We start from the raw sequence: 24,532 nt of genomic DNA, 5'->3' as shown, positions 1-24,532 counted from the left end.
TTAAGTTTGCAGACGACACCACCATCCTGGGTCTCATCTCCAACAATGATGAGACCGCCTACAGAGAGGAGGTCAGCGTCCTGGCAACATGGTGCCAGGACAATAACCTCTCTCTCAATGTCTGCAAGACTAAGGAGATGATCGTGGACTTCAGGAAGCGACGGGGGGGGGGGGGGGGGGGGTCACACCCCCATTCACATCGACGGAGCTGAAGTGGAGAGAGTCTCCTGCTTCAAGTTCCTCGGTGTGGTCATAAATGATGACCTCACCTGGTCCAGGCAATCAGACGCAGCAGTGAAAACTGCCCAAAAGCGCCTATACTTCCTGAGGAGACTCAAGAAGTTTGGCATGTCTGCCAAAACCCTCATCAATTTCTACAGGTGCACCATTGAGAGCATCCTCACTGGCTGCATTACTGCCTGGTACGGCAGCTGCTCCACTGCTGACCGCAAAGCCCTCCAGAGGGTGGTGAAGACAGCGGAGCGCATCATTGGCTGCCACCTCCCCTCTGTGCAAGGCATCTACCACACACGATGCCTTAGGAAAGCACAGAAAATCATAAAAGACTTCAGCCACCCAGGCTATGGTCTGTTCTCGCTGCTGCCGTCTGGTAGACGCTACCGGAGCATCCTGGCTGCTGACGTCCAGAGTCACAAACAGTTTTTTCCCCCAGGCCATCAGGCTTCTCAACCAGCAACATTAATCTCAGGGATCACATTGATCACATGACCTCCTATGTATGCTCCTTCACTTCCTATGTACGTTCAATGTACATTATCACAGTCTTATGCACATATTCATCAGCGCTCCTGCACTATATGTTTAATATTTAAATATTTAATACTCCAATTCTCACTGTCCATATCCCCCATCTGTACAGGCTGGTACTGCTGCTAATATTTAATACAATGTTTAATATTATGTATATTTTAGATATTTTTTGATATTTTTGCTCTGCTTCTACGTAGTTGCTGCCTGCCATGTCATAAGAATTTATTTGCTCAGAATGACCTGTGTTATACTGTGCACTTGACAAATAAAACACTTTGACTTTGAGTTCACTTCAGTAGTAATAGATGTTCTTGGAAATATTTTATTATTTTATTATAGGAAGATGCTGTATTGTTATTCAAATATGCAGTTTTCTTTAGATCTATTTAACCCTCCTGTTATGTTGCGGGTCAAATGGACCCTTTTTAAAGTTTGAAAATCTAGGAAAAATACTTAAAATTATTTTTTCAGTATGAAACTTCTTCTACTGGCCTTAATTAGTGTAATCAACATTTTAAATGAAAATGGTTCATTTCATGTATTTGCAAACCCCCCCTGTATGGGGATTGACCCGGGAACATTTTTGCTGTACCTAAAAAATGAACAGAACAGGAGGGTTAAAAGTGAAAGACCTGTTTAAAGATTATTTAGTTTACAATTGTTTAATTTTTGAAATATATTTAATATATTTTTCTATTGTTTAGTGTTGTAACACTATATGCCTATGCTTATTAATATGTTGAACAGGCTTCAACTTAAAGGTTGTTATAAGCCTCGAAATTCGAAAATAAGGTCAACCCTTGTGGACATTATTTTTCTGTTCTCTTAAGGTAATTTCAGTTTCGTTAGGTACCAAGTATCGAATCAGTATCATTTAAGTTTCAAGTATCATTTCAGTATCGAGTATCGTGATACTAAACTTGGTATCGGTATCAAAGTCAAAATTTTGGTATTGTGACAACAATAGTCTAACGCCTTTTTTAGTTGTGGTGCGGAAGCGCTGCAGCTCTACATACACGCCAGGCCATCTAAGTGTTACGACATGCCATCTAAGTGCTACGATGTAGTAATGGCCTTTACGGCAAGCGGCCAGGACACATCCATGGCGAAGCATTAAGTATTCCGACAGCGTCTCTTAGCACAAAATTGGCCATAAGTCATCAATATTTTATACAATCATCATGATATTCATTAGATATGTTGGGTGAAGGCATATGATCATGAGGAAAAAGCCATTTTAAAATTGCTCCATAGGGGGCGCGATGGTGCCAATGCTTGGACCCCTCCCAACGGCGCTTGCAGCTTTAATTAGGGGTCCTATTGTTCCTATATAATCAATTAAATACCCTCCTATATAGGAACCCTATTGCTTTTGTTATTATTATTATTATTATTATTATTATTATTATTATTCTTTTCCTGGAAATGGTCAAATAACTCAAAAAGTCCTTGACCAACAATGATTGGGATGGCAGGTATGCCATCCCGCCAAGTTACGCCTTGGCGGGGGCATGCCCCATACCTATACAGCACCGAGAGTTTGGCACTTTTCAGGGTTCCCCACAGAAATAACCACAACAGCCACAGACACTCAGCCCTTAAAAACATTAAATTCTGTACATTCTGACCCCATTTCAACAGACAGATTTCATAAACAACTTCACATGTCCACACAATAAAGCCCCAAACTAAGGGGATTTTGCGTTTTCTCCTTCATCTCCTTCTTCTTCTCTTTCTTCTTCTTCTTCTTCTTCTTCTCATTCTTCTTCTCTTTCTTATTTTTCCTGCCGCCTATCCCACTAATAACGTCTCCCCATTGAACATTTTACCGACACCCGCCAAATCTTCACCTACACGACCCAATGAAAAACTTGCATACACATTCAAAATACCCATACCTTTTTACTCTGAAACATTTTCAGTACAAGCAGCTAGTCCACCTGTGGCCTAGTAGGTAAGGTTACAGTCTTGGGAACACAGGGTCTGAGGTTCAAGCCCAGCTAGGAACGCGTTTCTTTAACCTTCTTTTACCCTCACTAATAATTGTCTACTATTTCTCAATTATTGTTTTTGCACCATATCTACCAGCCGTTCCCCGAACTGTATTATGACGTACCGTCTGCACGTTCAATTGTTAACCGGCTACAATATTGCAAAGCCATATGGATTCAACGGGAGCTCTTCTGTGCTAACTCACCTGTGTTCTTCTTTAAAACCACGGACAGGTTTGCTAATGATATTTCACGCATTGCATAGCTATGTCATGGTGCTGCCCTAACAAAGTGACAGACTGGTAAACCTCCAGTTGAACGATTGAATCCCGCCTCGTCCACAGGCAGATAATTTCCTCTTTTACACTAACGTTCTCTTACGCTTATATTTGCTTTACCAAAACTCACTTATGGCCACCCATATGCATTTCATGACGGCAAATGTATTCCTTTTATTAAAAAGTTACACCAGTTCACAGCTGTGCCATTTCTACTAACTACATTTCTTCACTTGGCTACTGTACAAAACCTTCTTTTCAGCAAACGCCACGTTTCTACATTCATGTTACAAACAAACACATACAAACAATTACTACGTATGTACGTTCTGCAACTCCCCATTAAAACATTACATTTAAAAACATGATTCACTCATAATTATAACTACTAGTACTGAACATGAAAAAAACACAGCAGTGCAATAGATTTCACACGTTACTTAACCCTCCACTTTAACAGCTGGTGCTTTATAGCGACCGTTATATATACCGTTCGATAAGGAATATAAGCTCGCTCATGGTCACTCCATTTACTTCGCACTATACTCCGTGATCATGTCAGCCTTCACCTACATGCCCATTCTGCTAAAAACATATTGTTTCAACTACGCAATTTCATAATTTCATCCTAATTTCTCTCACACTGTTGTTATTTTCTCATATGCAAAGCCTGCTGGGACATATGCGTCTGCTCTCCACTATCATGTTTTCCGGTTCTAGTTTAGCAAAACAGCGAAGAGGATTCCTACCTGCAGATAAGCCTATCAAAATGCCTTATAAACCTTACAAACACTAAAGGTGCATCTCCACGAAATAACAGACAACGGAGCAGGACAGAAGGCTACACAAGTTGCGACCTAGGGAGTTATAATTCTACGGGCTTGCTGATTCTTTTGTCAGTCAGGGCTCGTTGGATGGACGTCAAATCCGTGAGTACATACACTGGCCATATTTCATATGCGTTTCTGATACGTTTTACACTTATACGCCACCGCACCCTTTGTCACAGCCACTGTTTTACATATATAGCAAACCGAAACTGCTAAACAGTACACGCTCATCAGACTGTACAAATTCACACAAGGATAGCCATAATCCACAACCGTTTCTTACAGGGTCACTTCGCATTTCTCACTCTCATAATAAAACGCTTTGCAAAAAGAAATGATATCTCATAAAAAACATGTTTTCAACGTACAAAAATGCCAAGTTACTCAAAAGTATTGATATCAAAATGACGCCAAGTTACGGTACTACAAACAATATAGGCTACCTTGCCTCACCGAAATGACATAAGATGTATTTCAAAGCAATGCTACCCAATATTTCCTCAATTCTTTCAAGTCACTTGGCCCTGTGTGTATAAGCATGCACTACATGGACAGGCCAAACATATGTGTGGATGGCTCTCTCACAGTCAAGATTGATTGAATAGGCGTGTATATGTCCAATTTGTATTGGTATGTATGTATTTTGCTATTATTTGCATGTACAGTAGAACCTAGTAAGATACAGTATAAAAGCTTAGGGAATTAATTTTTTTCAGAACTGTGTTTTTACTGCAACCTACACAGAATTCGAATTTGGTAATTCTTACATAAATTACTGTTACCCAGCCCTACAAACGTGAATGTCTATGACTGAGTGAGTGAGTGAGTGGTAGTCCAGCCATATACTAGGTTTTAGGGGAGGGTCGGGGAAGCAATTGAAGACTGTGCCAGAGTGCATGCTAGGCTACTAAAAGTTTGTTAGTAAAAGCTTTTTGAGAGGATGAATAATTACTTTTCTTTGGCATGGATCGTTTGGAAGACTATATCGAGTGAATTTGTTTAGTCTTCGAATCTGTCATTATGGTGAGAAATAGCTAAACCATTTGTATTGATAGTATTTCAGTTTCACTGCAAATGCGCGAAAACACGCTGGTATAATAACAATGATGGTATATATATATATATATAGTCCGCTTTGGTCTGTTGCTACCATAATATACCAAAGTTTCTTGTGTCTACAGCTGCAGTTTCTTGCTGCAATTACTAATATTGAATATAAACAAAAGATGCAATTTATGCTGTAGTCTGCCAATGTTTAAATAAATAATACGGTGCTCTGCACGCAGTACGCAGGTAGCAGGGATGGCGAGTCGATATTTCGTTTTTTGTTTTGTTTTTTCTCAATATCGTATTTATTATTTCAAATATGTATTATTATTCTATCTGTCTCTGAGGCGCTCTAAAATGTGCATTCTCTGCTAAGCTGAGCAATGGATTGGAATATGTGTCTGACACCTTTTTGGCTGGACCACAACAGCGGGGCCAGCCCTACAAACGTGAATGTCTGTGACTGAGTGATGAAGTTACACCATTGGTCGGCTGAGTTATGAAGTTACACCATTGGTCAGCCGGATGACATTTGTTAGGTCCAGCCATATACTAGGTTTTGATTTGGTCTTGTTTTCAATAGGGTACTCATTTTGAAGTATAAATGAACATTTAATGAAACGAGTTGTTATCGGGATCTCATAGAATTGTTTTCCTCAACATAACATCTGCATTCCAAACATGTACAGTGCAATCTGTACGTATTTTGGCAGTGACACAAATTTTGTTGTTTCTTACAGACTACTTAACCAATGTATAATATGCACTGAATGTTTTCTCGGAACAGGATCATTAAAAGTGCAGTCGCCGTAGGAAAGTTATGCTCAGGTTATTGGAGCATGGGCTCATGGGGGAATGTTTTGGTTGCTATGCTTCTCTTGTGAGGCAGGTCCATCTGTTAGACTACAGGGCTGTGTTTCTGTGAGGGCCAAACAAAATGACCACAAGCTGACCAGTGGACACTCATTCAGCATATTCCTTAGATGCACAACTCCAGAAGTAGGAGGCGTTTCCTCTGTGAATTGAGGCTGAAGGTTTGTCTGGCTGTGATATTAAGAGAGAGTAGTTCTTGGCTCAAGCCTTTAATGTCAGGTTCATTATCAGTGTTGACAGAGTAGGTCCTATTTTTGGACGTATAGGTTTAAAGGGTTTAGTGCGCTCTCTGTGCTTGGCCGGTTGCTCAAAGGAAACACAAGCAGTACACGCATGTTTTTTTCTTTACGTGTGTGACCGTGTGTGAGCACATGTCTATGCATGTGTTTGTGTCTCATTACTGTGTGTGGAGCGGACAAACCCGGACTCTTTCGTTATTGTCCTCGGCGACTTTAACAAAGGGAATCTCAGCCACGAACTGCCTAAATACCGCCAGTTGATTAAATGCCCGACCAGAGAGGAGAACACTTTAGATCACTGTTACAGTACAATCAACCGTGCCTATCACGCCGTCCCCCGCGCTGCACTGGGACACTCTGACCACGTCATAGTCCACCTGATTCCTGCATACATGGTGCTATGGAGGATCTTCGCGCGTGCTTGGACTGTACTGACTGGGATGTTTTCAGGACTGCTACCAACAGTCTGGATGAGTACATCATACATCAGCTTCTGTGAGGACAGCTGTGTACCATCACACACCAGGGTTAGTTACAACAACAACAAACCCTGGTTTACAGCTAAACTCAGACAGCTAAGGCTGGCAAAGGAGGAGGCATTTAGGAGTGGGGACAAGGACCGGTTTAAAGAGTGTAAATACAGGTTTAGCAAGGCGGTGAGAGATGCTAAACGACTGTACTCTGAGAAACTCCAACAGCAGTTCTCAGAAAACAACTCGGCCTCTGTCTGGAAGGGCCTCAGACAGATCACCAACTACAAACCGAAAGCCCCCCACTCCACTAATGACTTGCGCCTGGCCAACGACCTGAATGAGTTCTACTGCCGATTTGAAAGACAATGGGTCAGTCCTGACACCATCCCCCGTGACCCCATTCACCAGCTCCAGACCACCAGCTCCTCCTCCCCCATCTCAGTAGGGGCCCCTCCCCCTCCCCTATCACAATGACGACTCTCTCCCTCCTGGAGAGGGACGTTAATAGACTATTCAAGAAACAGAACCCCCGCAAAGCAGCTGGACCAGATTCTGTCTCTCCCTCCACCCTGAAGCACTGTGCCGATCAGCTGTCTCCGGTGTTCACAGACATTTTTAACACCTCACTGGAGACATGCCACGTACCAGCCTGCTTCAAGACCTCTACCATTATCCCCGTCCCCAAAAAAACAAGGACCACAGGACTCAATGACTACAGACCCGTCGCCCTGACCTCTGTGGTAATCTGTCTGCTGTCTGACAGGAAGCAGCACGTGAAGCTGGGGAAACACGTCTCCGACTCCCGGACCATCAGCACCGGCTCCCCTCAAGGCTGCGTCCTTTCTCCTCTACTCTTCTCCCTGTATACTAATAGCTGCACCTCCAGTCATCAGTCAGTCAAGCTCCTGAAGTTTGCAGACGACACCGCTCTCATTGGACTCATCTCTGGTGGGGATGAGTCCGCCTACAGGAGAGAGATTGAACATCTGGTGTCCTAGTGCAGCCAAAACAACCTGGAGCTCAACGCCCTAAAGACAGTGGAGATGGCTGTGGACTTCAGAAGGAACGCAGCCCCGCCCGCCCCCATCACCCTGTGTGACTCCCCAGTCGACACTGTGGAGTCCTTCTGCTTCCTGGGCACCATCATCACCCAGGACCTCAAGTGGGAGCTGAACATCACCTCCCTCACCAAGAAGGCTCAGCAGAGGATGTACTTCCTGCGGCAGCTGAAGAAGTTCAACCTGCCAATGACAATGATGGTGCACTTCTACACTGCCATCATTGAGTCCATCCTCACCTCCTCCATCACCATCTGGTACGCTGCTGCCACTGCCAAGGACAAGGGCAGACTGCAGCGTATCATTCGCGCTGCTGAGAGGGTGATTGGCTGCAATCTGCCATCCCTCCAGGACCTGCACACCTCCAGGGCCCTGAGGCGGGCAGAAAAGATTGTGGCCGACCCCTCCCACCCTGGACACAAACTCTTTCAAACACTCCCCTCCGGCAGGAGGCTGCAGTCCATCAGGACCAAAACCTCACGACATAAGAACAGTTTTTTCCCGACTGCAGCTGGCCTAATCAATAAGGCCCGGGACCCCCACTGATACCACTGATACTGTACTGTTATCCTGACCCCCACGGACACCAAACAGACAGCACCTGTACTTATAACACTTTATCCCCTTGCACTATTGTTTATTGTTTACTGTTTACCGTTTGCACTATGTTTATGTTATGTTATGTCTGTTATGTTTTTATTGCACTATGTTTATCTTATTTTATTTATCTTATTTTATGTTCACTGTTATGCACCTGACCAAAACAAATTCCTCGTATGTGTAAACCTACTTGGCAATAAAACCCGATTCTGGTTCTGATTCTGATTCTGATTGTGATTGTCAGCTTGTGCAAAGATGGTGGCAAGGTGAGCAAGAGCTATTCAACAGGCAGCCTTTAGACCAAATATGGACCCACCACAGTGTTGCTCTTGGTCACACTGATCAATGAGATGTATCAAAAATAGTGACTATGTTCAAGTATATCTGCACAGTGTCTGCTGACATCCCACTCATGATGAAATGATGAGTAATGCATATTTTAAGGTGTCTATGTTGTTTATGTACATACAGTACATATTATGCATTTCTTAATAAGAGAACTCTGAGAATTGACATGTGACATATGCTCATATTTAAAGAGAGACTGGCCTCCATGAGGAATTAGTTGAGCACAGGGCATTCTGAGTTATTTGCATTATGAACCCCTGTGTAAAACATACAACATCCAATTATCATGGCTCCAGTTCCTGATGTCCAGTCTCCACCTGCTTCCCAGTGTTAGATCTCACCTGTGTTCTGTGCATTCCTTGTGTTTCGTGTCTTGTACTTGTTAATTGTTGTTGTTATTAGATAATTGTCTTCTCACATTCCGCATGCTTGCTGCTCTTCAGTTACTGTTTGCATGTGTTTTACTGTGCATTAAGTTCCTGGTTTTGTTAATTTCAGTGCTTGGTCCTAGCTGCTTGTCAGTCCTAGCCTGTGTGTAGATTTGTGTGTGATCCTTTCATGCTGCCTCACTTGTTGATTGGTTATTGCCAGTTAAAAGCCTCAGTGAAGACTTATTATTATTCCCATTACCTTCGTGTTGGTCTCTGCGCCTTGGTACTAATTCTTCTGTGAGCTATGAGTTTAATTGGCAAGACTACCCCCTCACGACTTAGTAGGAGACAACAAGGATGAGTGAAAAGCAGGTAGAAAAATCTACAAGCATTCACCTGTTTCAAAAGCTCTGTTGTAACAAACTGAATACTGTGTGCTGAGTCTTTCATGTTGACACAGCACAGTAATGAGAAGAATATTCCAGAAAGGTTATAGAAATAGAGATGATGAGATGACAGGAATGCAGTTTTGTTTTTTCACTGATGGTGAAGCACTAAAACCCAAATACCTGCAGTGCCTTTCTTTCACATACATACACCTACATCTTTCCCTTTCTCATATATATGTATCATTCTCTCTCTCTCCCTCTCCCCCTCCTTTTATCTTTTTGTTATGTACTGAGCTTAATGTGAATGGCTTAAACTATATAATTGTGCTCCAGCTCGATTGGCTCACCTTGGTTTTGTTCATTTACTCCTTTTTGAAGAGGTAGAACTTAGAGGCACACACGTTCCCACCACTATAACGTGATTGGTAACCCTTCTGCTGTCAGGAGTTGGCAGATTCCACAAAGATCTTCTTTACCCTTGTTCCTGAAAGAGAGTAGCCATGTATGGCTCTCCAAAACCAAGAGTTTCCTTGCAGTCTCTGAGGCCATCCAGTGAAAGGGCTGGGTAGTCCTAAAGATACCGCAGTCCCCCAGGTCCAGTCACTTTGAAGCCACTATGGCTCACTAGGGCCAGGGTTGAGTAGAACTTAGATTATATTAAAGTACATGTTATGTCAAATGAACTGGCTACAGGCTGTACTGTACTGTAATAATCACCATTCCTTTATGTGTGACTGCTGCACTACAACCACTACTTAATATAGAAACAATCTTAAAGAAGATATTTTGGAATATAAAATTTGCCTTTTTTCTCTTTCCTTCTTCTTCCCCCTCTCCTTTCTCTGCAGGTGAAGGGTCGTTCCTGCGCGGATCGAAGGCGGTTTTTGCACGTGGTTGTGTCGACCACTGGATCCTAGCGGATCCACAGCGTATGCCTCAGTTGATGCAGATGACACTGTGTGTGGATGTGCGGCCACTGCACGCAGAGGGGGAGTGGACAGCCTTCACCTACAGCACACTGCCCGCACCCCACTACAGCTTGGCCCTGCAGGGTGACACCCACGGCCTGTACGTCTGGCTGCTGGGTGTCCAACACCATTTCCCCACCCACTTGGCGCCTCTTCGCTGGCATCATGTCTGCCTGCAGCACGATACGTACCGCCGAACCATGACCCTGGAGGTGGACGGGGAGGTGTTTGAGCGCACAGTCATCACCCGGGCCATCCCACCGGCTGGGGAACTAGTGCTGGGGTGCCGTAGCTGGGATGTGGCGCCGGCGAAGTGGGGAGCAGGGGGGGCAGAGCTCTATCTGTTCCGCATATGGGATGATGTGCGCAAGCATTTGGCCTGCGAAGACGGCAGCGTGGTTGGCTGGGACTCGCAGGACTGGCATGTGATCGGCATTTCCAGGTTTTCTGATGACATGCTCCTCTGCGGTAAGAAACCCCCACTTCCACCTCATGATGGCACCTCCCCCATATGCTGTCAATGCAGCAGCACATACGTACTTCAGCAGTGCTATTAAAATGTCACCTAAACAGTCAGTGTAATTACTTTAATAGCTTTGGCACGTCTGGAATTTGAAAAGCTCTCTCAACAGGAAATGCAGTCTTTTAAAGCCTGATCCTGACTCACACTCAACTATACACCCAGCCCCAGCAAAGTACATCTCCCAGCCCAGCCAGGGCTGCTGGGCAGCTCAACTGGTTATGGCACTCTTTTGTTCAATGAATAGACCCTGATAGCCAGTCTGTGTGTGCATGTGTACCTATGTGTTTGTCTGAGTGAGATGTAATCTAATTTATTGTCGTTTAAAATGGTATATTCTACATTATATTATATCTAGAAAGGAATCTGTGTGCTTCAGTTTGAGATTGAGTGTTAGCCTGTAGAGTGTGATATTAGAATACATGCTCTGGGTGTCACGCATAAAGGAGAGTAAGGATGGCAGCACAATATAGGATTATGCATATTTTATTCATTTGTACTTAAAAAAAAAAAATTGTATCTTACCTGTACCTTTTTTACAGAAAAATTCACGATGACATACAGTTTGACCTGTAGCTTTTAATGTAACACACATGCTTCTCGCTTGTATCTGTAGGCAAGTGGTATTTTTACAGTATACAGTTCAGGTCATCTGGCCTAATGGATCCCATGTAAAAATCCCCTTTGCACAGATTCCAAATCTGGCCAATCCTCACCCATTTAGGGGCTGTTCTATTTAAGGCTCTATAACTCCTGATGTGAGCATCACAGAGACTTGGCTTAAATGAAGCAAGGCACTTGCACCATTTACAATACTAATTTAGAAAGGCCAATTAATAATCCCTGGGAATTTTTTCAAAATTCTTAAGGTTCTTAAGTGTCACATTCTAGTCATACATTTCAGTGTATATTGGGATGTATTTGAACCTTTTTCCTGACCAGCACACTGCTTTTGAAATGAGAAGTGCAGTGTTGAACACACTTCCTCATACACGGTCTCACAGATCACCATTTTCCATGCTGAAAGTGGCCCTTTGAAAAAAAAATGAAGGTATGCTTGCTGTAGTACTGATTATTTTTAATAGACAGCAAACCCAAATGCACGGAAACTCCCTTCCTGAACCAGGCAACATGTTCGTGGGCAGAACAATTGTATTCTTTCATCAGGACCGCACAGTAGTAGTTTACGGTTACTACTCTGAAATAAATCATACCCAAAGGGAGGTTGTAATGAGGTTTTTATTTGTTACATACTCTCCTGGGAAGAGAGATAGGTTTCAATGAACCTTAAATATATTAGTGTTCAGACCCCTTCATTTTTTCCACATTTTGTTACGTTACAGCCTTATTCTAAAATTGATTAAATTCATTTAACAATGCCAAGTGTCACGTCTGGAGGAAACCAGGCACCACTCATCACCTGGCTAATACCATCCCTACAGTGAAGCATGGTGGTGGCAGCATCATGCTGTGGGAATGTTTTTCGGTGGCAAGAACTGGGAGACTAGTCAGGATCGAGGGAAAGATGAATGCAGCAAAGTACAGAGAGATCCTTGATGAAAATCTGCGCCAGAGTGCTCAGGCCCTCAGACTGGGGCGAAGGTTGACACCTTAAAAATAGGAGACACCTTAAAAATAGCTGTGCAGCAACACTCCCCATCCAACCTTGAAAGGATCTGCAGATAAGAATGGGAGAAATACCCCAAATACAAGTGTGCCTAGCTTGTAGCGGTATGTCCAAGAAGACCCGAGGCTGTAATCACTGTCAAAGGTGCCTCAACAAAGTACTGAGTAAAGGGTCTGAATACTTACGTAAATGTGATATTTCAGTTTTTTATTTTTAATAAATTTGCTAAAATTTATAAACCTGTTTTTGATTTGTCATTATGGGGTATTGTGTGTAGATTGATGAGAATAAAAATGAATGTAATTCATTTTATAATAAGACTATAACGTAACAAAATGTGGAAAAAGTGAAGGGGTTTGAATACTTTCCGAATGCACTGTAAGTTAAAACATTTTTGTATTTGGTGTGAAAAAATCCACCAATCTGGGGCCTGCACGTTAATGTGGGTGTACCATTACAATGTGAAACCCAGTGAACCTTAGAGTAGGAAGAAGAGTAATGAGACTGGAACACGTTTTTCATCACAATGCAATAAATACAAACCGGCAGTCTATGGTATGAGGCTTAATGCACACGCTCAAGCTTTTCACTTAAGCTGCCCAGAACTGAATAATTCTGTACTGTACTCTAATTCTGTAGCATAATACATTGTACTGTTTCATGTTGGCGTTGCGTTTGATCCCCTAGGCCAAAAACGGGCAAGACGGGAAGGTAAGACCTACCTGGTGGGAAGCAGGTGCATCTCTTAATGTGTGCGAGTGTGCTATGTATGTGTGTTTTATTAGGCTAGGACCACTTATTAAAAATCAGTAATTATCTGTAACTCCTTGTTATTCATAAGCACGATGACACATTTATAATATTTTCTGAACAAATTTTCTAAAGGCAAAATAATTAAAGCTGTGCACATGGGAGTCATTTTCAGTGTAATTAGTGAGGTAACCATCTAACACATCTTAAATAAGATATGCTGAAAAGCACTGACCAATATTTGCTTTGGTCTTGACCTCCATTGGTCTCAGTTGTAAGTCCATCAGATCTGAAGGATGGTGATTTCTACAGAGCAGTCCCTCTTCCCTCTACTGGGGTGTTGATATGTATATTTGGGAGCTAAGGGAAGAGTACCACCTACTGACCAACCAACATGTCCCACAGCAGGAACTCATTCACATCATTCATTAGTCTATGGAGGTTATGATTTCATCTCATTTCTTCTGTTTCTTCTTTTAGCAGGATATCTCTTAATGTTATGAATGGATTATCATGAAACTTTGTGGAAAACCTGGTCTTAGGGCAAGGAATAACTGACTACACCGACTTTTCACACCAATTGGCCAAAGGGGGGCATGGCAATGGGTGTGGTTTTTCACAAAAAGGCATATAACAATTCACATAACACCACAAATTTTTGAAAGGTTGATTTAGGGCAAGGAAGAACTGATTAACTTTTCACACCCATTGCCCAAAGGAAAACTTGGTGTTGGGAGTGGCTTGTCACAAAAGTGCATGTCATTTCCAAACAGGTTTACACAATACCACAAAGGTTGCTCATGGAGCAAGGAAGAGCTGATTATCCTTTTACACCAGTAGCCAAAAAGGGGGTATGGCACCGGGCCTGGCTTCTCACAAAAAGTCATATAGCAAATGGATTCACATAACACCATGAAACCTTGTGCACCTCTCAGCATAGATAAGAGGAAAACCCTACATTATTAGCTCAATCAAACAAAATGGGGGTGCTGGGGAGCTTATTTCTGGCCACTAAACAAATATAGTGCTGATTGGCCATTGCAATAACCATCTAGAGTGGCTAGACTTTCAGTAGGCATAGCTCCAGCCTCATTTCAGATACAGTCATGAAAATGCATGTGTGAAGGTCATGGAAGAAATAGTTAACTTTTGGTGAATATCACATGTGGAACTGGCATATCTTGACAATTACATAGTGTTGCAGAGGTATGCACTCTACTGAATGCCATCTTCTAGTTTTCCTAAGGGGTTTCCCACCTCCAAAGTTTTAGCCAAACCCATACATACTTATCTTGACATGGCAAGGGTCAAGGGTGGTATGATATAGCTTTTTAGGTCTCTGAAATGCCTTTCACTCATCACATATTTTTAGGACCAGCACCTCTTGACTTGGTTGTTACATAAAAGTAAGATTGTTTTCAATAACTTACCTGATTAATTAAAGGTAAAATAAAAAGGTTAATTAAAAATGCACCTCAAGGACTCCAACTGGTTTCCAAATGTCATTCTCCAATTTGTCCAACCCGTAATCCACTCAGGAATTTACAGTCAGACTAGTATAAATTTCAGGATTGTTGGGTGCTGATAGGAAAAGACACAGCTGTTTCCTAACCTAGTTTTAGCCTATGTGCACAGCATGTTTCCTTAATTTATAGAAAGTATCGTACTTCCTATCATGTCCTCGTGCTTCTGTGGTTTATAATTTCGTCTTCCAGCTTGCTTTATGCTTATGCTGATAATAATATTATCTCTATGCTCATATTGGCTGTAATATTGTCTCTGCTTATGTTATGGGGTAGAACTGTTACAAGTGTAGCTACTCAGCACAATAAGAGATATGATTAGCCCGCTGAGCAGAAGACCAATGGTCCTCAGCTAAGAGAACTAATCATCCTCTTATTTCTTGGCAAGGGGTGACATCACAGTCTGCAGCAGACATTTGTGTGCTATCTTACATTTACACTGGTTATAATTTTGTTTCTATACTAATGATGTCAGTACTGTTGTCTTTGTGTTTTATACAATGCTTGTACCAGTTATGACTCTGTGTTTTGTCTTGCAAATTATGCCTGGTGTGAAGATTTTGTACTGCTTAGTGCTGAGAATTTGTTTAAATTGGCTGAATACAATCGGTCCCACTAGGAACAGGCTATGTGCTATTTCATGATGACCTAACCCCTATGCTTGTTAACCAGGCTGTGTGTTAAAGGCCCTGGGAGTCCTTGTTCAGTGGTGTGTGGTAACATGTGGTAACCACATGTGTGGGGTATCAGGCCTCTCAGTGACATGTCCGGATGATGATCCCTTCTCTTACAGCCTTGGCACCCATCGCTGGGCGGCTCTTCCCCTCACTCATGCCTGGTGAGCACAGGCAACCATGAGCTAGTGCCTCTCCTCTAATCTCCACAGTTGGATCTAATATGACAGTCTGAGTATTTTGATGCAGACTTTGGATTTCCATTTTATGTTCCCTTTAATGATATAGTAATAGCTGTGTAAGAGGCTATTTGTCTAGTGGCACTTTCTTTTAGTGTTACAATTAAGGTTGCCAGATTTACAATTTGTGAACCCTAAACACAAATTCTAAATTTTGGAGTAGGTGGTGGGGGAAATTTATGACAACAAGTGGAGAAACCACAAACCAGACAAATATTTTGAAAATGAGACATTCGAGTCTAGAACCAAGAATCTGGCAACCCTAGTTACAATACAAATTGCTGTATTGTAACTAGGCTAATGTTAAGCTAACATTATAATTTTTGATTACTAATGGATTTCTGTGCCTTCTTGGTGACATCGCAATTTTGTATTCCTGAGAGTTTTCTCCACTTCAGTATGTCGCTATGGATTGGAGTGTCTACCAAATTATTGCACTGTAAGGAGCAACTCTATAGGCACTGTGCCCAGAGTTGAGTGACACCTAAAATGCTACCTCAGAGGACAGGAGGAGAATACTTGGTTCTGTCCTTCTTTGTTTGAACGTTTGAATAGTGACTTGGAGAGGCTTCTAAAATGGCAGTATGCTGTAGCAATGTGTGATATATGAATGTGGAGCCTAATAGTTTGTATTCCTAATTTGTATTATGTCTTCTTAGCAACAGCAGTCTCCCCTCCTTCTACAACCAAGCCGCCTGTCATATCAGTGGCTTCCGTTGTGACGCCGCCAGGTGAGTTTGGTTTTTAACTACCTGTATACTTTTTGTTGGACAGTGACTTAATTCTCGTAGCTCTGTTTAGCCACTTGCCTTTCTGCATGTTTGGATTTCTTCCTTTTTCAGCTGCAATATATTGGATTAGAGTAGTGCAAGGCCTGGTGCATTTAGCTGGGGCACAGTCGGTGTGCATTGGACATAACGTTGTACACACTTATTCTTTCAGCCCTAAGCCCTTCCCCCGCCAATGTAATTCACTGCCATGCAGTAGTGGCTCCAGAGTTCCAATCATGGTTTACTGGGGTGGGAGGAGTGGAGGGAGACATTGTGATCGTAGACCTGGGGGAAGGATGGGTGGGTTGGGGGAGGGGGGGGGGGGGTGGGGGATTGCGACTGTGGACCGCGGGGAGGTGGGAGGGCAACTTTAAATTTTTGGTGTACTGAAACAACAAATTTGATCCGGGCTGCAAAAATGATCCTCAGCAATTTCTCTGGTTCAATGGGTTATTTTCCAGTCTGAAATATGATTGTATTAACAAATGGCTACACATGTCATCTAACTTGCATGCATTTAATGTTTTTAATAGAAAATAATAATAATAAATGTGATTTTATCCACGGAAATAGCTATACAAAAAGGCAAAAATAAATGTTGTGGTTGCGATCAGAATGAAATGTCACTGACAAAAACAATAAAAGTTTGTCCCTGGAGGTGGCGTTGCATAGCAAGTAGTGGGCATGATTCAATGTTAAGCATCACCACAATTTCTTACAGTAGTTCTATTGTTCATGGTAAAAGATGTAAAAAAGCGCACCGACTACTGTTACCTCAATTGCACCTTTGATATAGCCACTGTTATCTAGAAATTATTTAAGGAATATTGCAATAGAAAGGGTAGACCTATAGGTAAAGAGTCAGTGGTCCTCATTTCTGATATTTAACCATGTCTAACATAGCTTTTTAACTTGAATTTGCATAATAAAATTAACAAAAAAAAACACAGGCTTACATTTTCAGGAACCTCGGTGATATAGTGGTGTAAGTAGACTATTTAACAATTAGTTAGCTGCTCCACAAGCCAGCACAACGCTACTATAAATACAATGCACACAACACTTATACGCCGATATGCACTTATAGCTAGCCACCGCTACAGCATTTTCAGTAATATGGGAGCATGCAGATTGGAATCCTCTATGGAAAGCAACCTCACAGCGATCTTATCTATGATCAGTAGGCAGTGTTGTGCTTCACTTCGGGGTGCTTATTACACTCTTACAGCTAGTTTCCAGCCCAAACCACTGCAAAGAGAGCCAACTTTTTTCTTTTTTTTTGGTCAGTGACATTTCTTTCTGATGTCTACGATGGCGATTGCGACCACAACATTTATTTTGCCTTTTTGTATAGCTATTTCTGTGGATAAAATCACATTTATTATTATTATTATTATTATTATTATTATTATTATTATTATTATTTTCTGTTAAAAACATGAAATTCATATCCAGGGAGATAGCCAACTACTTTCAAGTTAGATGACATGTGTAGCCGTTTACGAATACGATCACATTTCAGGGTGGAAAATTACCCATTAAACCAGAGAAATTGCTGAGTTGTCTTCAAATTTTTATCGCCACAGAATGTATCAAGCTGGCAGTGTCGGTATAGCAAAGGACGCTGTAACGAAACTTTAAGTATGTCACAATGGCTATAACAGCTGTTTTAAAATGTCATTTTGTCACCCGGATCAAATTTGTTGTGGCAAATTTCTAGTGCTCCCTGTGCCACCTTATGGCCAATCACTTTCTCAGTGCAGCTTCAGCCACGCCCTCCACACCGTTCACAAGTGACATTTCCAAACAAGCTCTGATAAAAGCTGATATATTTACACTGCTTAAAAGCTGCTACCCCTTTTGTGTTTCAGAACCTCTTGTTGTGAAATGCAGCTTCTCTGAGTTCTGTGCTATAAGAAGTAAGTTTGGAAACAAGCGTTCTTAAAATTTTACCCCAGGTGCTGATTTGCTTGTGATCATGCTCAGTACTGCAACTACCTCTGTCAGTTCTGTCTAGGAATGTGCTTGGACTTGGGGGTGGGGGGTTGGGCACCTCAGAATCTGGAACCAACATAGGACTGGGGGCCGTGCTATCAGGCCAGTAAGTCATTGCCACGCAAATTCATTACAAAACAACAGTACATTTCTTCCATGAATTCCTCTGACCAAACATTACATTGCACACATTCCGATTGAAAACTGCACATCTCGCAACCCAAGTTTTGTCAGTTCTTGAGAGTACAGAAAAGCAAATGCTGTCCTTAAAAACATGTCATGTCATGAAACTGCTACTCCTCTTCACAGTCCATCAGTTAAATGGTAAATGGACTGCATTTATATAGCGCTTTTATCCAAAGTGCTTTACAATTGATGCCTCTCATTCACCAGAGCAGTTAGGGGTTAGGTGTCTTGCTCAGGGACACTTCGACACTCCCAGTGCGGGGATAGAACCGGCAACCTTCCGACTGCCAGACAACCGCTCTTACCTCCTGAGCCATGTCGCCCCTAGTAGCCCTGAGTTAAGCTCAAACAGTCATTCTGAAGAGGACCTTACATATGCTTGTTCATATGCTGGCAGTATGTAAGTACTTGAATGACCAGAGATGGACATCCTACCAACTGGTACTACTACTGCTGGTGTTAGTGCCATTAATGTTATAGGCCTATAGGCTAAACTCACAGGAGCAAGCAATGGAGTGGATGTGTAGTGCCTCTGTGTTTATCTCTGTGAAGTTGGCACCCCATGTGATCAGAACATGAACAAAAATTCATTTGTGCTGCGTTTGTGCCAATGTGTGCCGTAAAAATCATAATTTGTGCCGGTATGGTTTTTGATATATTTTACCGGTATGGTTTTTTGATATATTTCATATTATATGTTATGAGCTGTTACGTCACTTTCCACCCCAAGTAACTACCAATCGCTCCAAAGTAGTCTCGGTTGTTTGTTCTACGTTTGTGCTGGGTTTGTGCCGATTTGTGCCATAAAAATCATAATTTGTGCCGGTATGGTTTTTGATATATTTTACATTATATTTTAGGAGCCGTGACGTCACTTTCCAAATCGCTCCAAAGTAGTCTCGGTTGTTTGTTCTACATTTGTGCTCATTTGTGCTGTTGAAAGAAACAAATGTGCTATTTTTATTCTTTAGATATTAAACATTACTTTTTTCACCAGTGACGTCATTTTCCACCCCATCATTGTCTAAATTGCTCCAAAGTAATCTCGTTAGTTTGTGTGGCATTTGTGCTGGTTTGTGCTGTATTTGTTTTGTTAAGTGCCATTATGTTCATTTAGATATGAAGTGTTTGATTATTAGCCATGACATCAACTTCCACCCCAACAAGCTCCGAATCGGCCCAAAGTGGTGTCATTCGTTTGTGCTGGGTTTGTGCTCATTTTTATCGTAAAAATTATTGTTTGTGTCGGTATGTAACAGTGCTGTTTGTGTCGGCATAAAATGGCATGGGAGAGCAACGTTGTAGGAATCCATATCCCCCAGACCCGCGTCGGTGCTCTCTGCTGTCAACTGGGGTCAGCCTTGTATGGGTTATTTGTGAATGATGAAACAAAGCTACCCCCATATCCTTGGGAACTGTGTGGGAAACACTAGGAACAAGTAAGCACTCCTTTCAGTGTAAAATATATTTTTTAAATCCTGAGTTCATTAATTCATTTGGGCGACTTTGATAGCATAGTCTACTTGATACTGGAGATCTACTGTACAGGAGATTACTGCCTCCCCTGAATAGTCAGCTAGATCTAAACACAAATGCTGTATTCAACATCTCTTTTCGATCCGATCAGTCTGCGCAGATTTGCTGATTTGTATAACAACTGAAAGGGTTCATTGTATGACAGAAAAGAAACCCTGTGATGTAGTCTAATCTGCGCAGATCAAGAGAAATTGAACACGGCCAAAGAGTGCTCATGGTAAAGAAAACGAGGCTAATGAAATCAGGTCGTTGAACTGCTTGGACAGTGAGGATAGCTCTTCTTACCTTCTCTACTGACTCAGTTACAATATCTGTGAACGACTAAAACGACTTATTGTGAATAATTGAATGTCTATTGAAAGTATCTTAGACATGATGATAAATATGCAAACATACATTTTGAGGGCACGTTCATGTAAACCAGATATGCGCAGATTGTGCGCAAGCAAGCTGATCTTCAGAACATTTGAAAAGGTTTGTTATAGGAAAAAAAGAAAACCATAATTTAATGATTAGCTCATTTGTGCACAACGCTGCCAGTGATGAGAATAGCTACGCAGCACAAACGATGCAGACTTGGAGGTAGATTACCTAGCTAGGAACCTAGCTGAGAGGCTGGATGATTATTCACAAGTCAAAAGGTGTAGGCTACTATCTCAAAAAGAATACCGACACAAACAATAATTTTTACGGCACAAATGAGCACAAACCCAGCATAAACTAATGACATCACTTTGGGCCGATTCGGAGCTTGTTGGGGTGGAAGATGACGTCAATAAAAATGTTTCATATCTAAATGAACATAACGGCACTTAACAAAACAAATACAGCACAAACGCAGCACAAACGAACAAGATTACTTTGGAGTGATTTGGACAACGATGGAGTGGAAAATAACGTCACTGGTGAAAAAAGTAACGTTTAATATCTAAAGAATGAAAATAGCACATTTGTGTCTTTCCACGGCACAAATGAGCACAAACATAGAACAAACGACGAGACTACTTTGGAGCAATTTGGAGTTACTTGGGGTGGAAAGTGACATCACAGCTCTTAAAATATAATGTGAAATATATCAAAAACCATACTGGTACAAATTATGATGTTTTTTATGGCACAAATTGGCACAAACCGGCACAAACGTAGCACAAACGAATGACAATATTTTTATTCATGTTCTGATCACATGGGGTGCCAACTTCGCAGAGGTTCTGTGTTTTGATTGTGTTCAAAGTTACAAAATGCTTGTGTTACAGCTGCCTACTACTGGATGTCTGTCAATCTGGAAACCTCTGGAAAGAAGAGCGAGGCTCAGATCAGCGCATGGGTACGTCTGTATTGTACCGCTTTGTGCATGATTAGCAGCTTGATACATCTGTGTGGTGCTCTGGGATGTGTGCTTCACGAAGGGAAAGAAATATCACACCCTTTAAAGTTAAATTGGGTTTTTGGATCATTTCAGATTTGTGTACGCTTTCAATTTGTCCGGACAGTTTTTATGTGAAATGAAGGGTTTTTTAGATACTTACAGAATTTTCAGCCAGCTGTACAGACAGCATGTTTTAGTGGAGTGTGTTTGAGTGCCACCTCTGCTGACAGCTGACATTGTGTGTCTGATTCACAAATGATTGGGAATAATGTATGTTTATTTACGACACACAGTGAAATTGGCTGAAACACATAAATTTTCATGGCCAGTGTTTTGAAAATGCTTCCAATGACTACCAAAAGCTATTGTGACCTCTGAGTCCTGTTCATTTGTTGTTTTGAGGGTTTGTCTGCCATTGACATATCTGATTCACTCCACCTGCAGTATGTTGATATTTTTGAAAATTTTCCTTGAGCACAGTGGTTTCAGGTTGCCAGCACTTTAGGAAACAGTTCCAACTGAAAACTAGGTTAATTAAACTGCTTTCTAAACAATATTTGATTTTCATTGTAGAACGAATGCCACAAGTGTGTTCAGCTGTTATATCTGCAAAAGATGGCTACTTTGATGAGTCAAAAATTAGAATAAATAGTGTTATACAGAACGATTCCATGATTTATTTATTTTTATCTCCAATTATTTATTTGTTCTATGCTTTAATTTCAGAGTACATTGAGACAACTGCGTAAATTTCATAAAAAACTGGAAAAATGGAGGTGTTCTAAAACTTTTAACCGGTACTGTATGTAGACATCTCATAAAAATCACGTTTTCAACGTACAAAAATGCCAAGTTACTCAAAAGTATTGATATCAAAATGACGCCAAGTTATGGTACTACAAACAATATAGACTATCTTGCCTCACCGAAATGACATAAGATGTATTTCAGAGCAATGCTACCCAATATTTCATTACATTACATTACATTACATTACAGGCATTTGGCAGACGCTCTTATCCAGAGCGACGTACAACAAAGTGTATAACCATAACCAGGAACAAGTATGACGAAACCCCTAGAGAGAAGTACCGGTCCAAGTACAGGGAACAACCGCATAGTTCAACTTGGACCCTGGTGGTTAAACTGATTAACACTAACAACGAGAACGGCAACAACGCAATCTATGGAAAAATAAAAATAAATAAAAATACAAGTAGTCGTTAAGACTGGCGCATCAACTAAGTCACCTATTAAACAGCTGCCTAGTTACACCCCTAAGTTTAGTCATTTACAGGGGGGGAAGGGAGAGATGGGGAGAGGTGCAGCCTGAAGAGGTGGGTCTTCAGTCGTCGTTTGAAATGGGTCACAGTCTCAGCTGTTCTGACCTCCACAGGGAGGTCATTCCACCATCGTGGGGCCAGAACAGACAGGAGACGTGTTCTGGAAGTGCAGGTGCGAAGAGGGGGAGGTGCTAGGCGTCCTGAGGTAGCAGAACGGAGGGATCTGGTTGGCATGTAGGGTTTGAAAATCTTGTGAAGGTATGCTGGGGCTGATCCCTTGACTGCCTGGTATGCTAGAACCAATGTTTTGAATTTGATGCGAGCTATAACAGGCAGCCAGTGGAGGGTAGTGAGCAGGGGAGCTACGTGGGAGTGTCTGGGGAGGTTGAAGACCAGACGAGCCGCAGCATTCTGGATGAGCTGCAGGGGTCTGGTGGCAGATGCCGGTAGTCCAGCCAGAAGAGAGTTGCAGTAGTCCAGGCGGGATAGAACCATTGCTTGGACCAGGAGCTGGGTTGAGTAGGTGGTGAGAAAGGGGCGGATTCTGCGGATGTTGTATAGGAAAAATCTGCATGCCCGGGTTACTGCTGCAATGTTGTTGGAGAGGGACAGCCTGTTGTCCATCATCACTCCGAGATTCTTGGCGCAGGGTGATGATGTCACTACGGTGTCCCCTAAGGAAATGGAAAAGTCGAGGAGGGGAGAGGATAGAGCAGGAATAAAGATTAGCTCCGTCTTTCCCGGGTTGAGCTTCAGGTGGTGATTGTCCATCCAGCTCTGTATGTCCCTCAGGCAAGCGGAGATGCGGGTGGGGACCTGTGTGTCCGATGGGGAGAAGGAGAGAAAGAGTTGCGTGTCGTCGGCATAGGAATGATAGGACAAGCCATGGGCAGATATTACAGGGTCAAGGGATCTGGTGTACATGGAGAAGAGAAGGGGACCAAGGACTGAGCCCTGGGGAACTCCGGTGGTGAGGGGACGGGGTGGTGATACCTTACCCGCCCAGGCAACCTGGAAGGAGCGGTCAGAGAGGTAGGACTCAATCCAGTCAAGGACTGTGCCGCGGATCCCTGATGCTGCCAGGGAGGACAGGAGGGTAGAGTGGTCCACAGTGTCAAAAGCAGCGGAGAGGTCCTCAGTTCTTTCAAGTCACTTGGCCCTGTGTATAAGCATGCACTACATGGACAGGCCAAACATATGTGTGGATGGCTCTCTCACAGTCAAGATTGATTGAATAGGCGTGTATATGTCCAATTTGTATTGGTATGTATGTATTTCGCTGCCCAGCCTTTCTGTTGCGTGAATGATAGTATGTTTCTTGGTATAAGTGTGTGTTCGTAAATGTGAATGTAACATGCTGCGAGGGAAATGTCCCCATGGGGATAAAGAAGTTCTCTATGTATGTATGTACAATATGTATTTTACATGCAGTATTTATTGTACGTAGCAAATATACAATAACTTGCACATGTACTCAAATTCAGTTCAGAAGCATGTATAAACATGTTTTCTGGAGAAATATGCTTCCTGTAGTTACTCAGCAGCAGTTTTGTACATTCATTTCAATGTGTTCCATGAGGCAATTCGAAATATTTGACTCTTTGATCTGACACAAAGTTTGCATGACATTGACAATGGTAAGATTACAAAACACAGGGCCAAGTGACTTGAAAGAACTGAGGAAATATTGGGTAGCATTGCTTTGAAATACATCTTATGTCATTTCGGTGAGGCAAGATAGCCTATATTGTTTGTAGTACCGTAACTTGGCGTCATTTTGATATCAATACTTTTGCGTAACTTAGCATTTTTGTACATTGAAAA

General features: G+C 42.1%; 1 protein-coding gene across 5 annotated transcripts in view; it reads left to right on the top strand.

Annotated features, from left to right (window-relative positions):
• The window catches only part of adgrg2a (adhesion G protein-coupled receptor G2a), a 115,643-nt gene that overhangs the window by 18,422 nt on the left and 72,689 nt on the right, over positions 1–24,532 (top strand). For 4 of the 5 annotated variants that reach the window (XR_010329759.1, XR_010329760.1, XM_064334066.1 and 1 more), the window contains exons 3-8: positions 10,117–10,704; positions 13,071–13,094; positions 15,450–15,494; positions 16,229–16,300; positions 18,211–18,258; positions 21,313–21,383. Coding sequence is in view for 3 of the 5 variants with exons in the window: in XM_064334066.1 (XP_064190136.1) it covers positions 10,117–10,704; positions 13,071–13,094; positions 15,450–15,494; positions 16,229–16,300; positions 18,211–18,258; positions 21,313–21,383 (848 nt within the window). In the remaining 2 variants the exon portion in view is untranslated. The remainder of the gene's footprint in view (positions 1–10,116; positions 10,705–13,070; positions 13,095–15,449; positions 15,495–16,228; positions 16,301–18,210; positions 18,259–21,312; positions 21,384–24,532) is intronic. The other variant, XM_064334067.1, reaches the window with a different exon arrangement.

This window comes from Anguilla rostrata, chromosome 4 (genome assembly GCF_018555375.3).
Source record: "Anguilla rostrata isolate EN2019 chromosome 4, ASM1855537v3, whole genome shotgun sequence".
Taxonomy (NCBI): Eukaryota; Metazoa; Chordata; class Actinopteri; order Anguilliformes; family Anguillidae; genus Anguilla; species Anguilla rostrata.
Note: the sequence above shows the minus strand (reverse complement) of the source record. Positions and strands in the feature narration are given on the sequence as shown.